The sequence below is a fragment of the Dermacentor albipictus genome, chromosome 3, assembly GCF_038994185.2.
Source record: "Dermacentor albipictus isolate Rhodes 1998 colony chromosome 3, USDA_Dalb.pri_finalv2, whole genome shotgun sequence".
Lineage (NCBI taxonomy): Eukaryota > Metazoa > Arthropoda > Arachnida > Ixodida > Ixodidae > Dermacentor > Dermacentor albipictus.
The window spans coordinates 154,937,494-154,961,020 of record NC_091823.1 but is presented as its reverse complement, the minus strand read 5'-3'; the positions used below and the strand labels follow the sequence as shown (position 1 = coordinate 154,961,020).

General features: G+C 43.7%; 1 protein-coding gene across 1 annotated transcript in view; it reads right to left on the bottom strand.

The window, feature by feature from the left end:
- Positions 1-5,703: 5,703 nt before the first annotated feature.
- LOC135920583 (luciferin 4-monooxygenase-like) overlaps positions 5,704-23,527 on the bottom strand; it is a 124,108-nt gene continuing 106,284 nt past the window's right edge. The window contains exon 7 of the mRNA XM_070536525.1: positions 5,704-5,822. Coding sequence (XP_070392626.1) covers positions 5,704-5,822 — 119 coding nt within the window. The remainder of the gene's footprint in view (positions 5,823-23,527) is intronic.

Genomic DNA, 23,527 nt, shown 5'->3' with positions numbered 1-23,527 from the left:
AAATTTCAGGAAGCTTAGGGGAATATTTCTCTATGCCAGTTTGTCTCAAGATTCTCCTAACTCTTGCAACACCGAGCACTCCCTGAGAAAAGCACCCAAATATCCTCCGCTTGCTTTTAGTCATTGAAACAACCGTAAACATAAAGAAAGAGCATAAAATATGCCGCCTATATATTTACTTGACAGGGAGTCCTTGAAAAAAATATTTTGCAAAAAAAAACTGAATTTGCTTCAGCGCAGTGCTAATAAAGATTGTATTGCGCAGCTTCAATTTGTACGGTTATCTGAAAAGATGGGTTCTTTGCTCGAAAGGAGCGATACAATAACTTCAATGAACGCCCATGTAACCTGGCTTCGACGGCTCTGAAAAGTTGAAAGTAAGAAATAGTGCACAGTATCATGCCACAGTGCTGCACCTTGTCTTGATTTGCTTGCAAGTGGTTCTCTTTCAATCACCTAAGGAACATTTTAAGCACACGTAGTATCTGCTCGTTCACTGTCGACTGTTGCCTGTCCGCGTATAGCACATGAAAAAGTGGCCAATGGCAAGCAGTGACATACTCGACGTGGTGGTGTGGACTTTGTGGCGTGGCGCTATTAATCCCGAGGTCATGGGCTCGAATTCCTTCCACGGCCGTTATATTTCAATGAGGGTGTAATGCGAAAATGCTCGCGCATTTTGCATTCCGTGATTGGTAAAGAAGCCCAGGTGACCAAACTAACCTGGAGTCTATCACTGTGGCAAGCATTACAATCACAGCATGATTTACCTACTTACAACCGTAGAATTGAATACTATTTTCACTGGTGACATGAGGTGCGAAGGGTTTGAATTCTGCTTTTTTTTGTTTGTGAGGTTGAGTTCGGGAGTTACTAATCAGAGCCTGTACAAGACGATGACGTCATTTTGGAAAGCTTACTGCAAGTATAGGAACATGCTGCACTGTGGTGTCACCTAGCGTGCATCAAAACAAGAAAGCATGCAAGGATGTCAAATTTATCAGCGGTGAAGCCAAACTTATGTTTGCAGGTTTTGCTTCTGTTGGGTACAGCTTATCTTCATTAGGACAGGTATAAATTTCAACGGCAAGCCTGGCTTATCCTCAGTGGGGAAATGGTGAAGTGCACTTGAATTCTTATTTTTCACTCCTGGAATTATAACACAACTTTAAATGCGCACTGCGAACTATCATAGAAGTGCTTGATGCCTTTCTTAGCAGTTTACCTGAAACAGAAGACCAGGTATAAGTAATTTTGTTTCTAACAGAAAGACAAGCTTGTGTATGTAAACGTAATGCCTTGAAGCGTGCAATAGTATTTCAGCGCCCATGACATTTAGCTGTTTCAGCATGACTTCAACAGGGATAAGGGCAAAAGCATTCATGCTACATGCTCTTAGGGCTCGGTAAAGTGACATTAAAAGAAAACAGAGTTTGGTTAGATATAAAGTTAGACTTCTTAAATACAAATTCTTCATTTCTAGGGACAACAGACCTTCTGTAAGCAAGAATAGAAGATTGAGAAATAAAAGGGCATTAACTGATTAACTAAATTTTGGATTTTAACGTGCCAAGCCGCGATAAAATCATGAGGCAAGTATTAAGAAGCACTCTGGAATAATTTTGACCCCCAGGGGTTCTTCATCATGCGTGCAATGTAGGGCACACGGGTGTCCTCGCGTTTAACCCCCCTTTAAACGCGGTTGCCATGGCCAGGATTTGATCCTGCGCGCTCTTCATTAGCAAGGCAACGTGCGGCCCCACAACTGAAACGCCATAGCTCTCGTTAACCTACTTCAGTGAGTGGGACACTTGTCGCACATGAGGCACAAACTACAGCTGATTAAACGGCGCACTGTTAGCTGTTGCTGCTTTTAAGTGCTTAAATCTCAACTAAAATAATGTTGATGGCTGGGAAAAAAGGTATCAAACTATGCAATTAAAGCATAGATTTCGTGCTACATTTTACTTTTGTAAAAGGAGGATATGAGTCACAAAACGCTCGTTAGCATTGAGATAAAGGATCGCCTGCAACTGCCTGCGGTGCTATAAAAAGCATTGAGGCGACGAGCACTTGGGTCATAGCCACTACCGAGCAGGTGAATGCGTCATATGCTAAGGTAGTACTAAAGACTGCGAAAAGGAAAATTATGTACCAGCCCCGCGGCTCTGCCAAAGTTGCTTGAGCAGTATCTCAGCATCATCATTTATTTTGATAACCTTTGCCAGCAACCTGCAATTACCGTTGTCAGCGCTGTCTGATTGAAACTAGTTCCTGCGAATGTTCTAATTTGGCCATCCCGGCAAATTTTCTGCCCTCTTCGAAAGTGCGTCCATTCCTATGAAGGCACTTTCCTCTCGTTCCACATCGTTCCACTTCGTCCCTCTCTTTCAACGTCGCTTTTTGCGTGGTTCGTAACTTACTCTCGATGTGCTTTAGTAACGTGCAAGTTTCTGCCCCATTCCGTGTAGAATGCAATCTACCTGGAATGGGGTAGAGCTTATAAACGGCGAACTCTGTTGGTTCGCGGGTTATAGGTTCTGCACACTACATATCCTACCCAGCTTTTTTTTCTTTTAATGTCACCTACAATGTCGCCTATCTCGATTCGCTCTCTGATCCACGAAACATCGTTCCTGTCTTTCAACGTCGCTCGTTGCATGGTTCTTGACTTCCTCTCGATGTCCTTTAGTAATAATAATAATAATAATAATAATAATAATAATAATAATAATAATAATAATAATAATAATAATAATAATAATAATAATAATAATAATAATAATAATAATAACCTTTATTTATTTCCATCAACGTGATGGGGGAGGTAAGGGAAAAAAAGCTGTAACAGACAGCTTGACTAGTTCCCGCCCCCCCCCCCCCAAAGAAAAAAAAGAAAACATTCCATAAAGGCAGACAGTTCAGCTATCTACAGCAAAAAAACATTTTTCGATTGTACAAAAATAATACGTAGAACTACAAGCATCTTTGTGGCGTATAAATATGCACATTACCAAACATGTGAACATGTAACTGTAGTAATGACATTATGTTTACAGGACACTGTTGGAAGACATATGTAAACAGCGTACACACAACAACGGCTTATTAACATCTGCATAATGCAAGTTCCTGCAAGTTCCTGCCCCATTCCTGGTTGAATGCAATTATCGAGCACATTTCTTTGCAACGACACTGGTAAGTTCCTTGTCGTTATGTGGTAATGCCTGCCGTGTGCAGCCAGACGAATATTTATTCGTCTGCTCATTTCCTTGTCATGGTAACCTTCCCCTATTAGTAATCGACTCAGATAAAGGTACTCGTGTACAGACTCTAGACGATGACTGGCAATCATGAATTCATGTTTACTTGCCGGGTGTCAATAGTACTTGAAAAGGCAGCAGCGTAACGAAATACGGGCTGAGACGAGAGGACAACGATGAGCGTGGAGTTTCCTATAACTTTTATCGTGAATGATTCATGGCGTCTTTCACTGGCCGATCTGGAGCGGCCGCTGAAATCCCCGAGCAAGCGCTCGGGTTTTAGTAGAATGTACTCTAGGTTTCACAAATCCATATCGGCCTGCGGACCACAAAAACGCCCCGCGGAGGATCACACGGGAAGTCAGCGTGCACGTGACACAAACCGGTTCCGGAAGCCATGCCCGACTTCCGCTCTGTACGTTTCCACGGCAACCAAAGTCACCGTCTCACGTTCACAACGGGCGTAGAAGGAATCGTACAGCACGTGCGTCACCTCGTAGTCGCTGTCGTGCGAGCTTTCATCGCTACGCGTGAGCTTTGCAGCGCCACCGAACGTAGCCACTTAGCGAAGCAACACAATATTTGCGTACTGACTGAGTACCGACTTCGCGTGAAGACGGAAGCGACGCGAGCTATTTCCGCCCGAATCCGCGACCCGGTGTTGGAGCAAGTGAGAGCGATCCGGCGCGGAGCGAGTTGATCCGAAACGACGAGCTGAAAGCGCGAACCCGCTCCAGATCGACAGGTGAAATTTGCATTCATTGCCGCGGAGCAAGAAAACTTACTCCGAATCGACCAGTGAAAAACACAATCAGAAATATGTACATGCCGTTGTAGCCAGGGGTTATAATCGGCGCATGTGCAAATACGTGACATCTTTGCCTGAGAGCGTGAAGGCGGCCATGCTGATATCCCTGCCCGAGGCCAGAAACCCCTTCAGATTCTGCGATTTCGCGCGCCACACACGTTAAACTGTTCTTAATAAGAGAAGTATTTACAATATTAGATCAACAGTCCTTGCTGGTAAGATAATGACTCATCAGGAAACCTCAGCCTCTTTACGTATTTACCAACAGACCCAAATCCACGCATTACTCAGTAGTGTCTACTGCTCCTTTATTTTTAATTTAGCCAAAGTGAAATTTCGTTGCATTTGTACTTTAAGCGCTTGCAGCATGGGCATTGATACTCTGCTGTGCTTTATCACACTACATCGTCAGATATTTTAGAATGCCCTTTTTCTCAAAATGTTTTTTAGATGTTATAGTTCTTTTACAGCCTCACAATAATATCATGCATGAGAATATGGTAGATAAGATTCTAATTTTTGTTTCATTTGCACGAAAAAGGACTAACCTTATTGCATGCTGCACAGGCTGGCATAATGAAAAGATTGTAATCAAGGATGCTGTGCAGGAGCGCAAAAGTCCAAAGTTTCAATAATTTTTCGCCTTCCTTGGCGACAGTTCGGATTAGCGCCGTGACCCTTCACGACGAGACAAGACTTCACTGGACTTTCAACTTTAACAACCCAATAAAAATAAGCTGCAAATTTTAGATATTAATTTCATGTTCACCACGAAGCATGCTTGCTGGTGTTACGAGCCAATAAAAAGTAAGAGATCAATTTTTTCAAAAGTGAATGCCCCGCTAGGCTGATGAATGGTCTTCGTGCTGCGTTCTGCGCATGTTATTTTTGTGTATATATTGGCACGTGTGGCCGTCAATCAATCAGTTGAAAGTTACCGCCCGTGTCATCGTTTTGTTGTCTTCCCCTGTCCTTGTCCTTATTAGTGGACATTATGATATGGTCATGAATTAACACAGAACCAGCTGCACATACCGAATGGCGAAATGAAAGAAAGTCAAATATATATAAAAGCTGTTGAAGATATGGCATTATTTATTAACAGGGCGGTGCACTTTCGAATGTTAGACAGAAAGAGCTGCGCTTACTATTACGTCCATTTTAAGTGAAACTTACATGGGTTTCATGAGCCGGTTCCCTGATATTTTCATGAGGCATATACATAACTATCGCATATATATCTATATATACATGCGTTAATATAATTACCGGAGCAGCAGCACATAGCATCCTATAGTACGGCCAAAAACACCGCCTACCTTCACTGAAAAAAACGCCCTAAAATGTTCACCGTGTTTCTTCTTCAACTCCTACAACATGCTGCATTGTCCTTTTGCCTCCCCTGGCAACAGGATCTTCACCAGCAAGTGCCAGTCTATATAAAAAAGGGGAACTACAGCATGGCCAGGGTGACGCTTCAATAGAGACCCTGTAAGTTCTTCCCTTTATTAGACATGATAATACGCACATCTGAGGAGTGGTTGGCAGCGTACACTAATCTTAGCGCCACTCATCTTAGCGTGTTAAGGGCTGTCATGCCAAATCTTTTATTTGGCATAAGTCACATGAGATTTAGGCTCGCATGAGAGAGCGAACCAGTGCCGGTCTGTTCACTTTCGCCGTCTCAGTCTTCGGTAGAGAGTCCACGAAGTAAACGCCGCCATAGAGGTGTTTGTGCACTGCGAGGCTGGCTGCGAAATCGAAGAAAAAAAGTTTATTGGGAAAGCTGCCCTAATTTTGTTACTAAAGCTTACGAGAACGTAAGGCCGTCAAAAAAGCATCGGTACCTAAGTGCGCTCTTTGTGCCAAGTCTGCAATTGTAACAGTTACCATCTCAATAATTTATGTCCTTGGGAAAACTTCTAATGCGGTTTCTATCAGGGTGATTATCCCTACTCTAAGGTTGGTATTAAGGTAGCACTAACGGCAGAGCCGGCATAGTTATCTTCATTTTTTATCTCGAAAGTGTTTGCTGGCGTGACGTTGCAGCTAGAACCGTTCATGGAAAATGTTCGCTGTTTTTTGGCAGTGTCACTGACCTGCCACCGAGCTGGTGAACGCGCACATCATTGTGATGTACCACCAACGCCAACAATTTCTTTATTGCTGAAAGCGAGAGGATCAGTGTACATGGGCTTGCGAATGCAAGGGACGCATTATTGTTATTTTTCAACCAGTATATTAATATGCAATTCATGAGCCTTAATTCATGCTTACATGGCACAAAAATTGTGATATAGCCGTTTCCTGGTGAAGAGGCGTCGCCAGCTTACTTATCCTTTACTTCTCTTTGGACGTGTTTCAGTGCCAAGACCGGGTTCTATGCTAGCGCTGTACCGAGAGAATCAGTGGCTTCGGAGTGCTGGTCTGATCGGTCACCTATGTTGGGTCTCGACAACGCCAAGCCCTAGGTACGTTACATAATTAGCTAATGTGGCTCTTTGGCGTATTCTAAAGCTGGTGAGCTGGTGCTCCCAAGATTATGCCCAGGGTAAAACATCATCATCACTATTATCATTATCAGCGTACTTACGCATGCTACTGAACAAAGCATCTACTAATAATCTCAATTACCCATTCTCTTGTGCTAGCTGACCCCGTACTACGCGTTGGAATGTCAAAATTTCATCACGCAACTTTCTCAGCCGTCCTCGGCTACGCATTTGTGATTATGAGAAGGAAGTGGACAAACGAATATAAATGCGTTCGAGCGTGAACGGAAGACATTATCAAGTGACGACTGGCAGTTAACCGCTATCCTTAAAAAGGGAAGTGTAAGGTCACTGCATGCTGCTGGTACAAATGTACGGGTTAAAGCAGAACCGTGAGAACAAGTTCAGAATTACGTGAGGACCGATGGGATGAGAAATAATAGACGCCATAAAAATACCGCGGTGTGGATTATTGAGCTACAGGGATTATAGCCGCCGTTATAGTTAACATTACGAAAAAGACATACATTTGTCCAGGCCATGGAATGTGTAGCGCAGGTTATAGGCATAATATGATTGCAGACTTAGCAGCAGCCGTCGCAACAAGGAAAGGACGCTAAGCCATACTTTTTTGTTGCGCACATCGGAGAGCGGTCACTAACAAGCGCTGATTTCCACGACCGTTGCGGTGACATGTATTCAGGTACCTTGGCACGTGAACTTCACGCCCACCAGCACCACCACTTAACATCACCGGGAACACCTACTGACATCTCGCAGTGCTACCACTGATCTCGATGTGGAGCTACCAGCACTGCAATAAAGGATCCGCCTGGCCTCATGCTTCACTTGGTAGCAGCACATCTTATTTTATTGTAGCGCGAGCTGAACAACAACCACAGAAAGGCACGACTGACGTATACAGCACTAACTTTCAACAGTAGATTTATTTCCACTTCTCGTCGCTGTATATACACCGTCGAAACGTCATACAACACGTGAAAAAATTTCCGGTAAAAATGAAAAGGAAAAGATGACGTTCCAAGAAGCCCCTATAGCTATCCTCATTTCCCTCTAAAACGCCTCTAAGCCGTACTCATTCGCTGGGCGGCTTGGTATTCCCTTTTATGCGGCATTTGTCGCGTCTGTTCTGTAACGCCTACTGCTGCCGGGGTGACTCCCGCGGTTTTTTAGCGATGTCTAGCAATGCACAACTCGCTCACGATGTTGACGCCCTTAGGCGAGAAATCGTATAAATGTGTGAAAGTTTGCGAATGATCAACCAGTTGTATCAAGAATTTAGGGGAAAATGAGACGCTGTGAGTGCGGAGAGCAAGATGCTCGCAAAATAATACGAAATGCTGGCTAGAAGGGTGGCGGACCTCGAGCAGTATTCTTGTATAAACACTCTCGAGGTCAAGGGTGTGGCGTGTGACAGGGCAATAACTATGCCGCTGTTCTGCAAAAAATCGGGGACAAGATTAGTCGCCTGTGGCGCCATCTGACATAGACATTGTTCACCTCGTCCCTGCCAAGGAGGATAAGCATAAACTAGCACGCTTCTGTTCCCGCACAAAAGGACTGAATTTTTAAGTATAGCCCAGAAAGCACGACTAAACACTAACACTCCCGCTTTCCCCCCGTCTGCAGATACCAAGGTCTTTATTAACGACCGCTGAACACAAGACAACAAATGTCTGATTGCTCAAGCCACAAATTTGCTCAAAGACACAGCAGCACTGGGAATTCCTATGGACGAAGAACCACCGGATTAGAGCTCGAAAGACAGAAGGGAGCCGCGTTTACGTCATTTCTAGCACACGGCACCTTTAGCTAATCGCCTCGTAGCCATTCGAATCTTTTCATAAATAATCAAATAAATATTTCAGACAACGTATTATATTTTAGAAGAACTAAAACATTAGCTTAATAACACGAGGCTTACCTATAAATATCTGACACGCTTTAACGTACATAGCATCTTCATTGCCTATCACAACATGATCGACTTCTTTTCTAATCTAAATATACCTTTCGCTATCATTCGCCTATAATAAATATGCCATACTAACGCTCATAGCAAGTTATTTGGTATTCCCGGATACACAGGAGAAGTATATGTACGTAAGGATGTTCGGTATGATGGTTCAGCAATTCTCGTCCAAGACACCCTGCGCCATCTCAATAAATGGTCAGATAATTTCTTATGAGATGACTCGCATATTTATTGGCATAATCACTGATAGAGATATCTCATGGAGCCCGCACGTGACCGCACGTGATGGAGCGTCTGACAGCAATCCGTCAGCGTTTCAACTTTCGGGGCGGAAAGACTTGGGGAATGTCAGTGCATACAATCTTGGAATTGTACAGGGCTCTTTTTCTGGGCTCCTTGAGATACAGTGTGCCCGTACTGACCAACACTTGCCAGACAAGTCTTCGTGCTCCAAAGGCTATTCAAGCTCGTGCTCTCAGGGTTTGTCTTGGTTTGCCAAAATGCACATCGACAGTGGCGGCTATTGCAATCACCCGGGGCCCACCCATACAAGCACACATTGCTGGCGAAGTGTTCAGGTTGCACCTTAGGCTCTTTGCCCCTGCGCGTTCTCATCATCTGGCAACACTACCGCCAGAGAAGCCGCAGTCATACTTTCGTACTGTGAATAAGGATTATAACCCCCACCTTCAATCAGGCTTCACCCCCGCAACTAAGCCATTGATTCCTCCGTGGTGTTTGTCTCAACCTGCAGTGCACTTCGACGTACCAGGAATCACGAAAACATCTGAGCTGTGATCCCCTGCTCTTAAACAACTAGCTCTGCTTCTTTTGCACGAGAGGTACGCCGACCGCGTACAAACTTATACTGATGGATCGTCAACTCTCCAGTACACCTCTGGAGCCCTGGATTTCCCAGCGAAGGCCATCACCATCAGTTCCAAGATGTGTCACCCAAAGATACCGACGGCTGCGGAAGTAGCAGCTCTTCGCGCTGCACTTCGTCTCGTCAGGCAAGAACAACCTCGAAGATGGTCAATATTTAGTGAGTCGAAGGCAGTACTAGAGTCTTTGCTATCAGCCCTGGGGCGTGGACGGCACGAACAACTGATATTCGAGATTACACAAGTAATCAATGCCTTGCCTGAGAAAGGAGAACACGTGACACTTCAGTGGCTTCCATGTCACTGCGGCGTCACAGAGAACGAACACGCCGATAACGCTGCTCGGTCGGCTCTTCATGGCGACGAAGACAAGCCGATACCATTATCAAGGACAGATGCGGCTAGAAAACTTCGAATGCTCGCTCGTGATGTCACGTTCTTTTTGTGGAACACAGGAAGTTTTCAAAACAACTGGCTGCACAACCTAGGCTTTTGTTTACGCATTTGCATTCCAGCAGGACTCTGCCGTCGCGAAGCTACCCTGTTTTGTCCAATATGACTGGGGCTGGCCTTCACGAAGTTTTTTTGCATTCCGAATCGGATGGGCGGACGACGCCCGGTGTGTTGACTGTGGTAGCGAGGACACTCTTCAGCACCTTCTCTGTGACTGTCCTCGCTACAATATGCAGAGACGATCGCTCGCAATCGTGATAGCGCGCTTTGAACAATGTCCTATAACGGACCAAATTATTTTGGAATGTCGACATGAAAGCCAAAGGAGCGGAGGGTGATGAGGGAACTGCTGCAATTTTTAAGGGTATCAAAATTGGACAAACGGCTCTAGCCTGAACAGATGTTCATAGTGCTGCAAATGCTACTCTACTTTGCGGTGACGGTGTGCGGTGACAGTTACCGACTGTGATTTTATGTCTATGCTCCTTTCTTTCTTTATCACTATTTTGCTATGACTTAACCTCCCATCTCTCCTTAGCGTAGGGTAGCAATTCGAATATTTGCATCTGGTTAACCTCCCTGCCTTTTATATTTCTCCTGTCTCTCTCTGGTCCAAAATAACCAGCCACATCATCGTCGGCACCATCACGCTTTTGCTTGCACTAACGTTGAATTTGTATGCTTGGAATTCGATAAATCTTTACTTTCAGCTAGCAATAGAAATACAATATTGGATCAGTACATCATTCGCTATCTTCTTGTTCCGTTAGTTTTTGTTCCCAGCTAGATGCCATCTTGAACATCATTGCAAACGAAAACAAAAATGTCATTATCCTTCGTAACGTAAACATAGCTATTTGTAACCCCTCTGATAGTCATTGCTTCAATTACACCAACTGATATGCAGGATATGGCCTAGATTCACTAATAATTGTGCCCACAAGATGTCCTCCAATAGGAGGATCTAACTCATTAACAGTGTATTATCAAAACTTACACCTAGAGCAATGCGCTGGCTTTTTCACCGTTCCCATATAGGACAACTATCGGGTGCCCGTTCTATTAAAATCTATCAACCCACCGTACCACCGCGGCTTAAAACTTTCACGCCACTACCTTCATTATTCAGATTGCAGAAATCAACTGCAACTCGACTCTTCCAATGCGAGACCTAATCCTAATTTTCCGTTGATTTAAAAACAAAGCTGGAAGTATGTACTCACAGTTTACGAGCCGAACACAGGATACTCACTGGTTCTCAGCCGCGACAAAACCCTACAAAGCCCTGGACAACAGGAAACCTCTTTAAAGTTATTAATAAACTTGCTAGCGTCATAATAAACGTGATATTAATGAACGTAATATATAAAACGCCAACCCTTTATTGTAAGTCGTAAGTGGCGGTACATAACTTATTTTAATACAGTTACCAGACTCTTGAATGAAGCCAAGTGTTCCTACGTTGAGAAAGCGATCGTTAAACACAGAAATCATACCCGCGAAGCCTGCGATACCATTAGCTCATTTCTTCACCTGTCTTCATCAAACTGCACACTGAAGAAACTTAATACAGGAACAAAGGCAGGAACGAAAACCACTGACATCGCAAATGATTAAATCCTGTATTTTGTGCTACACAGGTATTCACCAGACAGTATTCCACAGCCAGTATTCAGGCAAACCCCAAATTCAATTTACTTGTACCTTTCATGACCCAAAGAAGTGTCCAATTCAATTGCTAGTTTACGACTACAGGTTCCCACCTTGATGACTTAGAATCGCCGAAAATAAAATTGATATCATCCAATATCGCCGATCTACTCACGCACAATATTATCTGCATGCTTAAAATAGGCGCTCTCTACGAAAAATTGAAACGCGGTAAAATAGGTCCTATATTCAAGAAAGGTTACAAAGAACTAATTTCAAACTATGGTCCGATGTACATGCTATCCTTTTTCAGGGAATGTATTGAGAAAGCAATCGTACAACCGTTTACCAAACTACTTTCACAAATTTAATGTTCTCTCGCGTGAGCAACACTGGTTTCTAATAGTTATCAGACAGAAATAGCAATAACGTAGTTCACTGGCGAAATAAAAGAAGCCGTTGACGACGGCTATATCGTTGGCTCAGTTTCTGTTGACTTCAGTAAAGCATTTGACACAACCTGTCATAGCATTCTTTCTTACAACTTTGAAGCTCTGGCCATTCATGGCCCAGTTTTTTCGCTCATCCGCAGTTACCTGACGACCAATACGCGTTGTAAATTTTGCTGGTTCATCCTCACGGTGCTAAATCTGTCCCCAGGGGTGTCCCACAAGGCTCGTTTTGAGGCCTTTTACATTTCCTCGTGTACAATAATGATGTTCCTCACTGTTGAACCGGTACTTTATCTATACCATATGCTGACGACACTACTATCTTTACTAATAGCAAATCCGTAAATGCTGTAATAAACCAATTAACTCCTGACCTAAACAATTTATCGGCGTGGTGCACAAGTAATAAACTACAGATCCGTCGTTATAAAACGCTCTTTTTGCTTTTTCATACACATAAATGTGTCATAGCGCCTGCAGCACCGTTCATCTTAAAAACTCACGTTCTTTTACCTGCACGTGAAGTTGTGCTCGTTGGCATCAAACTAGAGCCCCTTTTGAAGTATAACTTGCATATTGGCATGACCTCAAAGAAATTTGTTTTAGAATAAGAGTAGTAATTTTAACGCGATAACATTTTCCACAAAATATAAGAACTTCACTTTATTGCGCATTTTTACGTTGCCACTGCATCTCAGTTTGGGGATGTACACCACGCACATGCCATATCTGCAACATTTATAAAATCAAGCCTTCAGATCATCAATTTATCTAGTGACATGCCACATGCAGTACTATATTTCCCTTCCTTAAAGATCCTACTATTACAAAATGCGATCAAGCTCAAATTGGTTTTACTAGTATGCTGCACACTAAAGAATAAAATCATTTATTGATACATCTATATATATGCTATTATCAGCATTACCAATATGAGAGATTCCTCGCAAAACAATTTTTACTGCCTCGAATAAACACTACACTCGGAATGTTTACTGCACTTCTTACAGCCATTAAGTACTGTAACTGTAATAAATTACCATATAAAATCAGTGTTAATATTGTGTCTGCGGCACAACTTTAACGTTCAAGAGAGATATGAAGACAGATTTATTAGGCGCACTCCTGGTTACACACTCATTACTACAAACGTACATTGTATACAGAATTATTTTCTAGTTTTTATTGCCTCTGTATTGGCCTAACGTATCGATTTTATTCTCTAGCTCCCATTGTCTGCTTTAATTTGTGTCTTCTCAGAAATTTTAGCTTTTCTATTGGCTGTGTGTTTGTCCAACACATTAAATTTATTCTGTATCTGCCATTGTCTATAGCTTTATTTTGAAATTGTATATATTTAGTTGCATAGCATATATTTGACTTGTACTTCGTATATTGTGCGCATATTTCTGTTTCTGATTATCGGCAACAATAACCTCGAATTTGAAATATATCATTCATATGTTTCTTTAATGTGTCAACTACTGAATTTGTACTTACTGATACGCAGTATCTGTCTTTCTTTTGCTTGTGTTTGAGTTGAACTTCAGTTATTGTAAGCACGTTTCTTGTATTTCATTACGTGCTTCATTACCTTACTGTTATCTGATGCCTGTCACTGCTATCTTGCCATAATGTATTAATTTCCATAGTGTTAATTTACTAATAGGAGGTCCCTCTGACCGTTGTTGTTTTCAATCACTCCGGCACCTCCTTTTATACGAATAATGAATGATTAATAAATGGCGAATTTATAGCTTGCTATTGACACGTGGACTTGGTTATCATCGTCACTACTGCTTATATCGTCACTAGTACGTGACACTATTTAGCACTCCGTATATTTGCTTCAGAAACTTTCCTTTCCTTCCTTCTTCTCCTCCCTTAAACTGGCTCTCTTAACTACTACACGGAGAGACAAAGCAACAACGCCCGAGAGACAAAGCAACGCCCGCTCGCATCACGTGCTCGCCGAGCACGTGATCAATCTTTTCCTAGTCTCTAAAGCCGCTCGAGTTGACTCTTCTCCACGGGCGGCCATTTTTCCAAGAAAGTATGCCTTCCAACCACTTTCAACCATCGCGGACATCAGTTCCTTTCCACGTAAGTATGAGGCTAGGAGCAGGAGCTATCGCGCTTCAAAGTAACCTGGGGCCTGACGAACCAACCGACTGAGCTATCTTTCCGGGTAACATCCAAGGGTCAGGAGCTCAAATCACCTGTTCTCTTCCTCCCCCCCCCTTTTTTTTCTTTTTTATGTCTCTGCTTTTAGTTTATCATTGTACGGGAACCCTCCTAGAAATTATGTATATCCTAAACTATGTATGGCCGGACATGTGCAGGTCATGTATACCAGGTTCTCTAGCCGAGTGCCACCCGTGTGGTATAACCGAGCTCAGATTGGTCCACCTTGACTGATCAAATAAGGCACCACTGTAGGTTGAATGAGGCGTACAACTCCTGCGGGACCCGCCATGGTTGCTCAGTGGCTATGGTGTTAGACTGCTGAGCACGAGGTCGCGGGATCAAATCCCAGCCACGGCGGCCGCATTTCGATAGGGGCAAACTGCGAAACCACCCGTGTACTTAGATTTAGGTGCACGTTAAAGAACCCCAGGTGATCAAAATTTCTGGAGCCATCCACTACGGCGTATCTCATATTCAGAAAGTGGTTTGTCACGTAAAACCGCATAATTTATTTTTAATTTAGCTCCTGCGGGGACGCTAGAGTATCCGCCTCCCATGCAAGCGGACCGTGGTTCAAATCCCGGTGCCGCGCAATTCTCCACCGGAAAATACAAAAAAAACCGTGTGTTGAGAAAATTGCACCAACAGGCCTGGAGTGCGGCCTGATCCTGGTGACCAGAACCGGTAACGCACTCTCTCACCAGAGCAGGATTGGCCACCCTGGCGCAGTACTTGGCCACAACCTCCTATATGAATAAAACAATCAAACCCCGGCCCTCAGTCTCTAGCAGCCGCGAAGCAACTCACCACGGCAGCGGTTATATCTGCGACGCAGCAGAGGGTGCTAAGAATACCTGGCTCCGGAAAGGCCGCCATTGGAATCTGAACCTGGCAACGTTTAACGTTAGAACGTTATCTAGTGAGGCGAGTGTAGCAGTGTTATTAGAGGAATTAGAGGGTAGTAAATGGGATATAATAGGGCTCAGTGAGGTTAGGAGGACAAAAGAAGCATATACAGTAATAAGAAGTGGGCACGTACTGCGCTACCGGGGCTTAGCGGAGAGACGAGAACTAGGAGTCGGATTCCTGATAATTAGGGAAATAGCTGGTAAGATACAGGAATTCTATAGCATTAACGAGAGTGTGGCAGGTCTTGTTGTCAAACTTAATAAGAGGTACAAATTGAAGGTAGTACAAGTCTACGCCCCTACATCATGTCATGATGACCAGGAAGTCGAAAGCTTTTATGAAGACGTGGAATCGGCGATGGATAAAGTCAAAACAAAGTACATTATACTGATGGGCGAATTCAATGCCAGGGTAGGCAAGAAGCAGGCTGGAGACAAGTCAGTGGGTGAATATGGCATAGGCTTTAGGAATATCAGAGGAGAGTTATTAGCAGAGTTTGCAGAACAGAATAATATGCGGATAATGAATACCTTTTTCCGCAAGTGGGTTAGCCGAAAGTGGACGTGGAGGAGCCCGAACGGTGAGACTAGAAATGAAATCAACTTCATACTCTGCGCGAACCCTGGCATCACAAAAGATGTAGACGTGCTCGGCAAGGTGCGCTGCATTGCCCATAGGATAGTAAGAACTCAAATTGGCCTTGACTTGAAGAGGGAACGGAAGAAACTGGTACATAAGAAACCAATCAATGAGTAAGCGGTAAGAGGGAAACTAGAGGAATTCCGGATCAAGCTACAGAACAGGTACTGGGCTTTAACTCAGGAAGAGGACCTTAGTGTTGAAGCAACGAACGACAACCTTATGGGCATCAATTAGGAGTGCGCAACGGAAGTCGGTGGTAACGCCATTAGACAGGAAACCAGTACGCTATCGCAGGAGACGAAAGATCTGATGAAGAAACGCCAATGTATGAAAGCTATGAAGGCCTCTAACCCTGCAGCTAGAGTAGAACTGGCAGGACTTTCTAAGATAATCATCAAGCGTAAGACAGCTGACATAAGGAACTATAATATGGATAGAATTGAACAGGCTCTCAGGAACGGAGAAAGCCTGATCCAGTAAGAGTGCGGCCTGATCCCGGTGACCAGAACCGGTAACGCACTCTCTCACCAGAGCAGGATTGGCCATCCTGGTGCAGTACTTGGCCACAACCTCCTATATGAATACAACAATCAAACCCCGGCCCTCAGTCCCCAGCAGCTGCGAAGCAACTGACCACGGCGGCGGTCAGATCTGTGACGCTGCAGAGGGTGCTAAGAATACCTGGCTCCAGACAAGCCACCATTGGAATCTGAACCTCGCAACGCTTAACGTTAGAACGCTATCTAGTGAGGCTAGTCTAGCAGTGTTAATGGAGGAATTAGAGGGTAGTAAATGGGATATAATAGGGCTCAGTGAGGTTAGGAGGACGAAAGAAGCATATACAGTGCTAAAAAGCGGGCATGTACTGTGTTACCGGGGCTTAGCGGAGAGACGAGAACTAGGAGTCGGATTCCTGATTAATAAGGAAATAGCTGGTAACATACAGGAATTCTATAGCATTAACGAGAGGGTGGCAGGTCTTGTTGTGAAACTTAATAAGAGGTACGAATTGAAGGTGGTACAAGTCTATGCCCCTACATGCTGTCATGATGACCAGGAAGTTGAAAGCTTTTATGAAGACGTGGAATTGGTGATGGGTAAAGTCAAAACGAAATACACTATACTGATGGACGACTTCAATGCCAGGGTAGGCAAGAAGCAGGCTGGAGACAAGTCAGTGGGGGAATATGGCATAGGCTCTCGGAATAGTAGAGGAGAGCTATTAGTACAGTTTCCAGAAAAGAATAATATGCGGATAATGAATACCTTTTTCCGCAAGCGGGTTAGTCGAAAGTGGACGTGGAGGAGCCCGTATAGTGAGACTAGAAATGAAATTGACTTCATACTCTGCGCGAACCCTGGCATCATACAAGATGTAGACGTGCTCGGCAAGGTACGCTGCAGTGACCATAGGATGGTAAGAACTCGAATTAGCCTAGACTTGAGGAGGGAACGGAAGAAACTGGTACACAAGAAGCCAATCAATGAGTTAGCGGTAAGAGGGAAACTACAGGAATTCCGGATCAAGTTACAGAACAGGTATTCGGCTTTAACTCAGGAAGAGGACCTTAGTGTTGAAGCAATAAACGACAATCACATGGGCATCATTAAGGAGGGCGCAATAGAAGTCGGTGGTAACGCCGCTAGACAGGAAACCAGTGAGCTATCGCAAGAGACGAAAGATCTGATCAAGAAATGCCAATGTATGAAAGCCTCTAACCCTACAGCTAGATTAGAACTGGCAGAACTTTCTAAGTTAATCAACAACCGTAAGACAGCGGACATCAGCAACTATAATATTGATAGAATTGAACAGGCTCTCAGGAACGGAGGAAGCCTAAAAACAGTGAAGAAGAAACTAGGAATAGGCAAGAAGCAGATGTGTGCGTTAAGAGACAAAGCCGGCAATATCATTACTAATATGGATGAGATAGTTCAAGTGGCTGAGGAGTTCTATAGAGATTTATACAGTACCAGTGGCACCCACGACGATAGTGGAAGGGAGAATAGCCTAGAGGAATTCGAAATCCGACAGGTAACGCCAGAAGAAGTAAAGAAAGCCTTAGGAGCTATGCAAAGGGGGAAGGCAGCTGGGGAGGATCAGGTAACAGCAGCTTTGTTGAAGGATGGTGGTCAGATTGTTCTAGAGAAACTGGCCACCCTGTATACGCAATGCCTCATAACCTCGAGCGTACCGGAATCTTGGAAGAACACTAACATAATCCTAATCCATAAGAAAGGGGACGCCAAAGACTTGAAAAATTATAGACCGATCAGCTTACTATCCATTGTCTACAAAGTATTTACTAAGGTTATAGCAAATAGAATCATGAACACCTTAGACTTCTGTCAACCAAAGGACCAGGCAGGATTCCGTAAAGGCTACTCAACAATAGACCATATTCACACTATAAATCAAGCGATAGAGAAATGTGCAGAATATAACCAACCCCTATACATAGCTTTCATTGATTACGAGAAAGCGTTTGATTCAGTCGAAACCTCAGCAGTCATGGAGGCATTATGAAATCAGGGTGCAGATGAGCCATATGTAAAAATACTGGAAGATATCTGTAGCGGCTCCACAGCCACCGTAGTCCTCCACAAAGAAAGCGACAAAATCCCTATAAAGAAAGGTGTCAGAGAGGGAGATACGATCTCTCCAATGCTATTCGCAGCATGTTTACAGGAGGTATTCAGAGGCTTGGAGTGGGAAGAATTGGGGATAAAAGTTGAAGGAGAATACCTTAGCAACTTGCGATTCGCTGATCATATTGCCTTGCTTAGTAACGTAGGAGACCAATTGCAATGCATGCTCACTGACCTGGAGAGGCAAAGCAGAAGGATGGGTCTGAAAATTAATCTGCAGAAAACTAAAGTAATGTTTAACAGTCTCGGAAGAGAACAGCACTTTACGATAGGTAGCGAAGCACTGGAAGTGGTAAGGAAACACATCTACTTAGGGCAGGTTGTCACCACGGATCCGGATCATGAGACTGAAATACCCAGAAGAATAAGAATCGGCTGGGGTGCATTTGGCAGGCATTCTCAAATCATGAACAGCAGGTTGCCACTATCCCTCAAAAGGAAAATGTATAAGAGCTGTGTGTTACCAGTACGCACATATGGGGCAGAAACCTGGAGGCTTACGAAAAGGGTTCTACTCAAATTGTGGACGACGCAACGAGCTATGGTAAGAAGAATGATGGGTGTAACCTTAAGGCATAAGAAAAGAGCAGATTGGGTGAGGCAACAAACGCGGGTAAGCGACATCTTAGTTAAAATCAAGAAAAAGAAATGGGCATGTACAGGACATGTAATGAGGAGGGAAGATAACCGATGGTCACTAAGGGTTACGGACTGGATTCGAAGGGAAGGGAAGCGTAGCAGGGGGTGGCAGAAAGTTAGGTGTGCGGACGACATTACGACGTTTGCAGGGACAACATGGCCACAATTAGTACATGACCAGGGTAGTTGGAGAAGTATAAGAGAGGCCTTTGCTCTGCAGTGGGCGTAACTAGGCTGATGATGATGATGATGACGATGATGATGATGATGAGGCAAGCATCAGATCTGGGCGTCAAGAAAGAAAGCCGGCAATATCGTTACTAATATGGATGAGATAGTTCAAGTGGCTGAGGAGTTCTATAGAGATTTATACATTACCAGTACCACCCACGACGATCAGGTGAGATAGAATAGTCTAGCGGAACTTGAAATCCCACAAGTAACGCCGGAAGAGGTAAAGAACGCCTTGGGAGCTCTGCAAAGGAGGAAGTCAGCTGGGGAGGATCAGGTAAAAGAAGATTATCTGAGGGATGGTGGGAACACTGTCCTAGAAAAATTGGCCACCCTATATACACAATGCCTCATGACCTCGAACGTACCGGAATCTTGGCAGAACGCTAACAAAATACTAATCCATCAGAAAGGGGACGCCAAAGAGTTGAAAAATTATAGACCGATCAGCTTACTGTCCGTTCCCTACAAAGTATTTGCTAAGGTAATTGCAAATAGAATCAGGAACACCTTAGTTTTGCGTCAACCAAAGGCCCAGGCAGGATTCCGTAAAGGCTACTCAACAATAGACCATATTCACACTATCAACCAGGTGATATAGAAATGTGCGGAATATAACCAACCCTTATATATAGCTTTCATCGATTACGAGAAAGCATTTGATTCTGTCGAAACCTCAGCAGTCATGGAGGCATTACGGAATCAGGGTGTAGACGAGCCGTATGTAAAAATGCTGAAAGATATCTATAGCGGCTCCACAGCCACCGTACTGCTCCATAAAGAAAGCAACAAAATCCCAATAAAGGAAGGCGTCAGACAGGGCGATACGATCTCTCCAATGCTACTCACGGCATGTTTACAGGAGGTATTCAGAGACCTGGATTGGGAAGAATTGGGGATAAAAGTTGATGGAGAATGCCTTAGCAGCTTGCGATTCGCTGATGATATTGCCTTGCTTAGTAATTCAGGGGAACTATTGCAATGCATGCTCACTGACCTGGAGAGGCAAAGCAGAAGGGTGGGTCTGAAAATTATTATGCAGAAAATTGAAGTATTGTTTAACCGCCTCGGAAGAGAACAGCTGTTTACGATAGGTAGCGAGGCACTGGAAGTGGTAAAGGAATACATTTATTTGGGGCAGGTAGGGACCACGGATCTGGATCATGAGACTGAAATAACCAGAAGAATAAGAATGGGCCGGGGTGCGTTTGGCAGGCATTCTCAAATCATGAACAGCAGGTTGCCACTATCCCTCAAGAGGAAAGTGTATAACACCTGTGTGTCACCAGTACTCACGTATGGGGCAGAAACCTGGAGGCTTACGAAAAGGGTTGTGCGAAAATTCAGGACGACGCAACGAGCTATGGAAAGAAGAATGATGCGTGTAACGTTAAGGGATAAGAAAAGAGCAGATTGGATGAGGGAACAAACGCGGATAAATGACATCTGAGTTGAAATCAAGAAAAAGAAATGCACATGGCCCGGACATGTAATGAGGAGGAAAGATAACCGATGGTCATTAAGGGTTACGGACTGGATTCCAAGGGAAGGGAAGCATAGCAGGGGAAGGCAGAAAGTTAGGTGGGCGGATGACATTGAGACGTTTGCGGGGACAACATGGCCACAATTAGTACATGACGGGGTAGTTGGAGAAGTATGGGAGAGGCCTTTGCCCTGCAGTGGGCGTAAATAGGCTGCTGCTGCTGCTGATGTTGATATTTGCTTCGTATATTGAACGATGATGCACATGCTGGTTCAGGAGCTCACTTTGGTTGCAACAAATCTGAGTACGGAGTTGTTGGTTGAAGCAACATCTTTGGAAGCTACACCGCAGAAGATGGGACAAGGGAGTGGTCGACAAACATGCAACGCTCTAGTCCGTGTATTTGCGAATGACTTGTCTCAGCATTTGGGCGCTTTTTTTCAAAGATTGTGCGTTTTTTTCTTTCGGCACATGCATGGGCTACTGTAGCCACATTCTGCGAAGCTTCTCGCACGTTTCATTGTTGGAAAAAATATCTTATTGGATGTCAAATAAAAGCGAGCTACAGGTATGTGGGCACTGTTTATTTATTTGTCCCCTAGAGCCATCAGTAGTGAAGGTAAAAAAAAGGATAGATGAAGGCACTGATCTCCATGCCAGAGAAACAGGGAACCAAATTGAAATGCATTGTAGCGCATCCAAAAACTCCGGCACAGATATCACGGCGGAATTTGTCATTCCATAATGCAGCACCAAAATCTTTCTTTACCAGAACGAGGCATGATTTTCATAAAAGACAGAGTACAGGAAGAGATGTCTGTGAACCAGTGAGATCGCGAGCCAACGAGCGAAACAAGTTTCTAGGTATCAATTGCCCAAACTTGCCGGTATTCCAGCTACTTTTCATCTTGAGAGAACAAAAATGCTGCTTGGTAAAAAATTCGAATTATAGTGCATTTGTGAAGCAAATTTTCCGTCTGCTATCTCGATGCCCGTATGATCCTTAGAAGTTGTTAAAAGTCAATATGCCTTGCGAATTGAGCGGCTCGAATTCACAAATTGCAATAGGAACTACGACAAAGTAATTTGAAAGTTAATTAGTTGGTGATGCACTTCAATTTCTCGTTCAAGTAATGTTCACCGCTACATGTTTTCAGCTAATTTACTAGAGTTACGGTATCTTCCACAGACTATTATAAATGTTCTATATAGAATTTCAAGAACACATAATTTCGCCGATGCTTTCCTTGGCTTAATTTTCTGGTGGGTTTCCATGTTTATGACTATTAAATATGGAGCTCCTCGGTTTCTATTCTCTCATTCATTCACCGCTAGGGTCTCGAATCTGGTAGCTTTAATGTCATATGTAAATGCGAGGGTTTTTCAGTTAAGGGCCTGCTCTCCTAAGTCGAAGTATTACGCGACGCCGCCGGACGAAAAAAAATTATGTTCCACATCCGCCCACTATAGCTTTGCTTGATGAAATGAGCGCTACGAAGACGCGGACGCAAGAACACATGTACGACAGACAAGGCGCCTTGTCTGTCGTACATGTGTTCTTTCGTCCGCGTCTTCGTAGCGCTCATTTCATCAAGTATGCATAACCAACTCACCCACATTAAGCTTCTACTATAGCTTTGAGTCGCGTTCGCTAACACTCCCAGTGCTAAATCTAGTAAACAAAAATACCCAGTTTAGTGGACGGGTTGACGACCGAAGCCGTAGCACCACTGGTAGCGCAACGCATGCCTATTACTAAAGGTGTGGATTCGGCTCTCACCAGCGGCAAGTCATTTTTGCTCTACTGTTATTTCCTATTTCAATTTGGAGAACAGCTAACTTCCTTGGTGATTTTCTTGGCTTCATTGTCTGTGGGCTTTCAATGATGTTAATTACTAAAAATCGGGGCTCTCAGTTTTCCTTCTTCGCTCGTTCACAGACACGTGCGCATATATATATATATATATATATATATATATATATATATATATATATATATATATATATATATATGAACGCTTGTTTATGCATTGCATCATAAAAGTAATTGGAACACCAGTGCCTTTCCTCGGCCAAACTAGAGCAGTTTAGCGAATTTAAGTGGATACCGCGCCGGCTGCAATTTGTAGAACAATGTACGTGAAGTAAAACATTTAGGTAAGTAGTTATTTAGGGCCTTTAGGTTAGTTACGTAATTAGTCTGGATTACTCGATGTAACGGCCGCCTCATTGACTAATTTATAGCAAGGCTTAGAATTCTGGTCTCTGGCACAGGCGATATTGAAAATGTTCGACATTCTATACGCAACACCACAAATATATATATATATATATATATATATATATATATATATATATATATACACTATTTTGAACTCCAAGCCCTACACCGCCCGCCAATGGCCACCGGAAATTTTGAACTATTTCCCCAAACATCATAATTTCTTAAGTGGTCCCTCACCAGCTCTGGTTATTTTGAGCTGACATTTGGAGAGCATACACTGTGCGTTACCAATCGTGTCGGCAAAGTATTACATCGCTGCGCGCCACGGAAAGATCTGAAATGTCAATCCGAACTTCGTTTCCCTCTTCACTTGCGGCCGCCGCACTCCAAGCCGGACGGTGACGTAAACTTGCCCCTGCGCCGACGTAATCGTGTCCGTAGTGTGACGTCGCTCGTGGCGACACGTGACTTCTAGAATTATTCAACACAACATCTCTTATCTGTGTGATCTGTTGCTTAAATTGACGACTTGAAGTTTAGAGAAATAGGAAAACGCACAAATGAA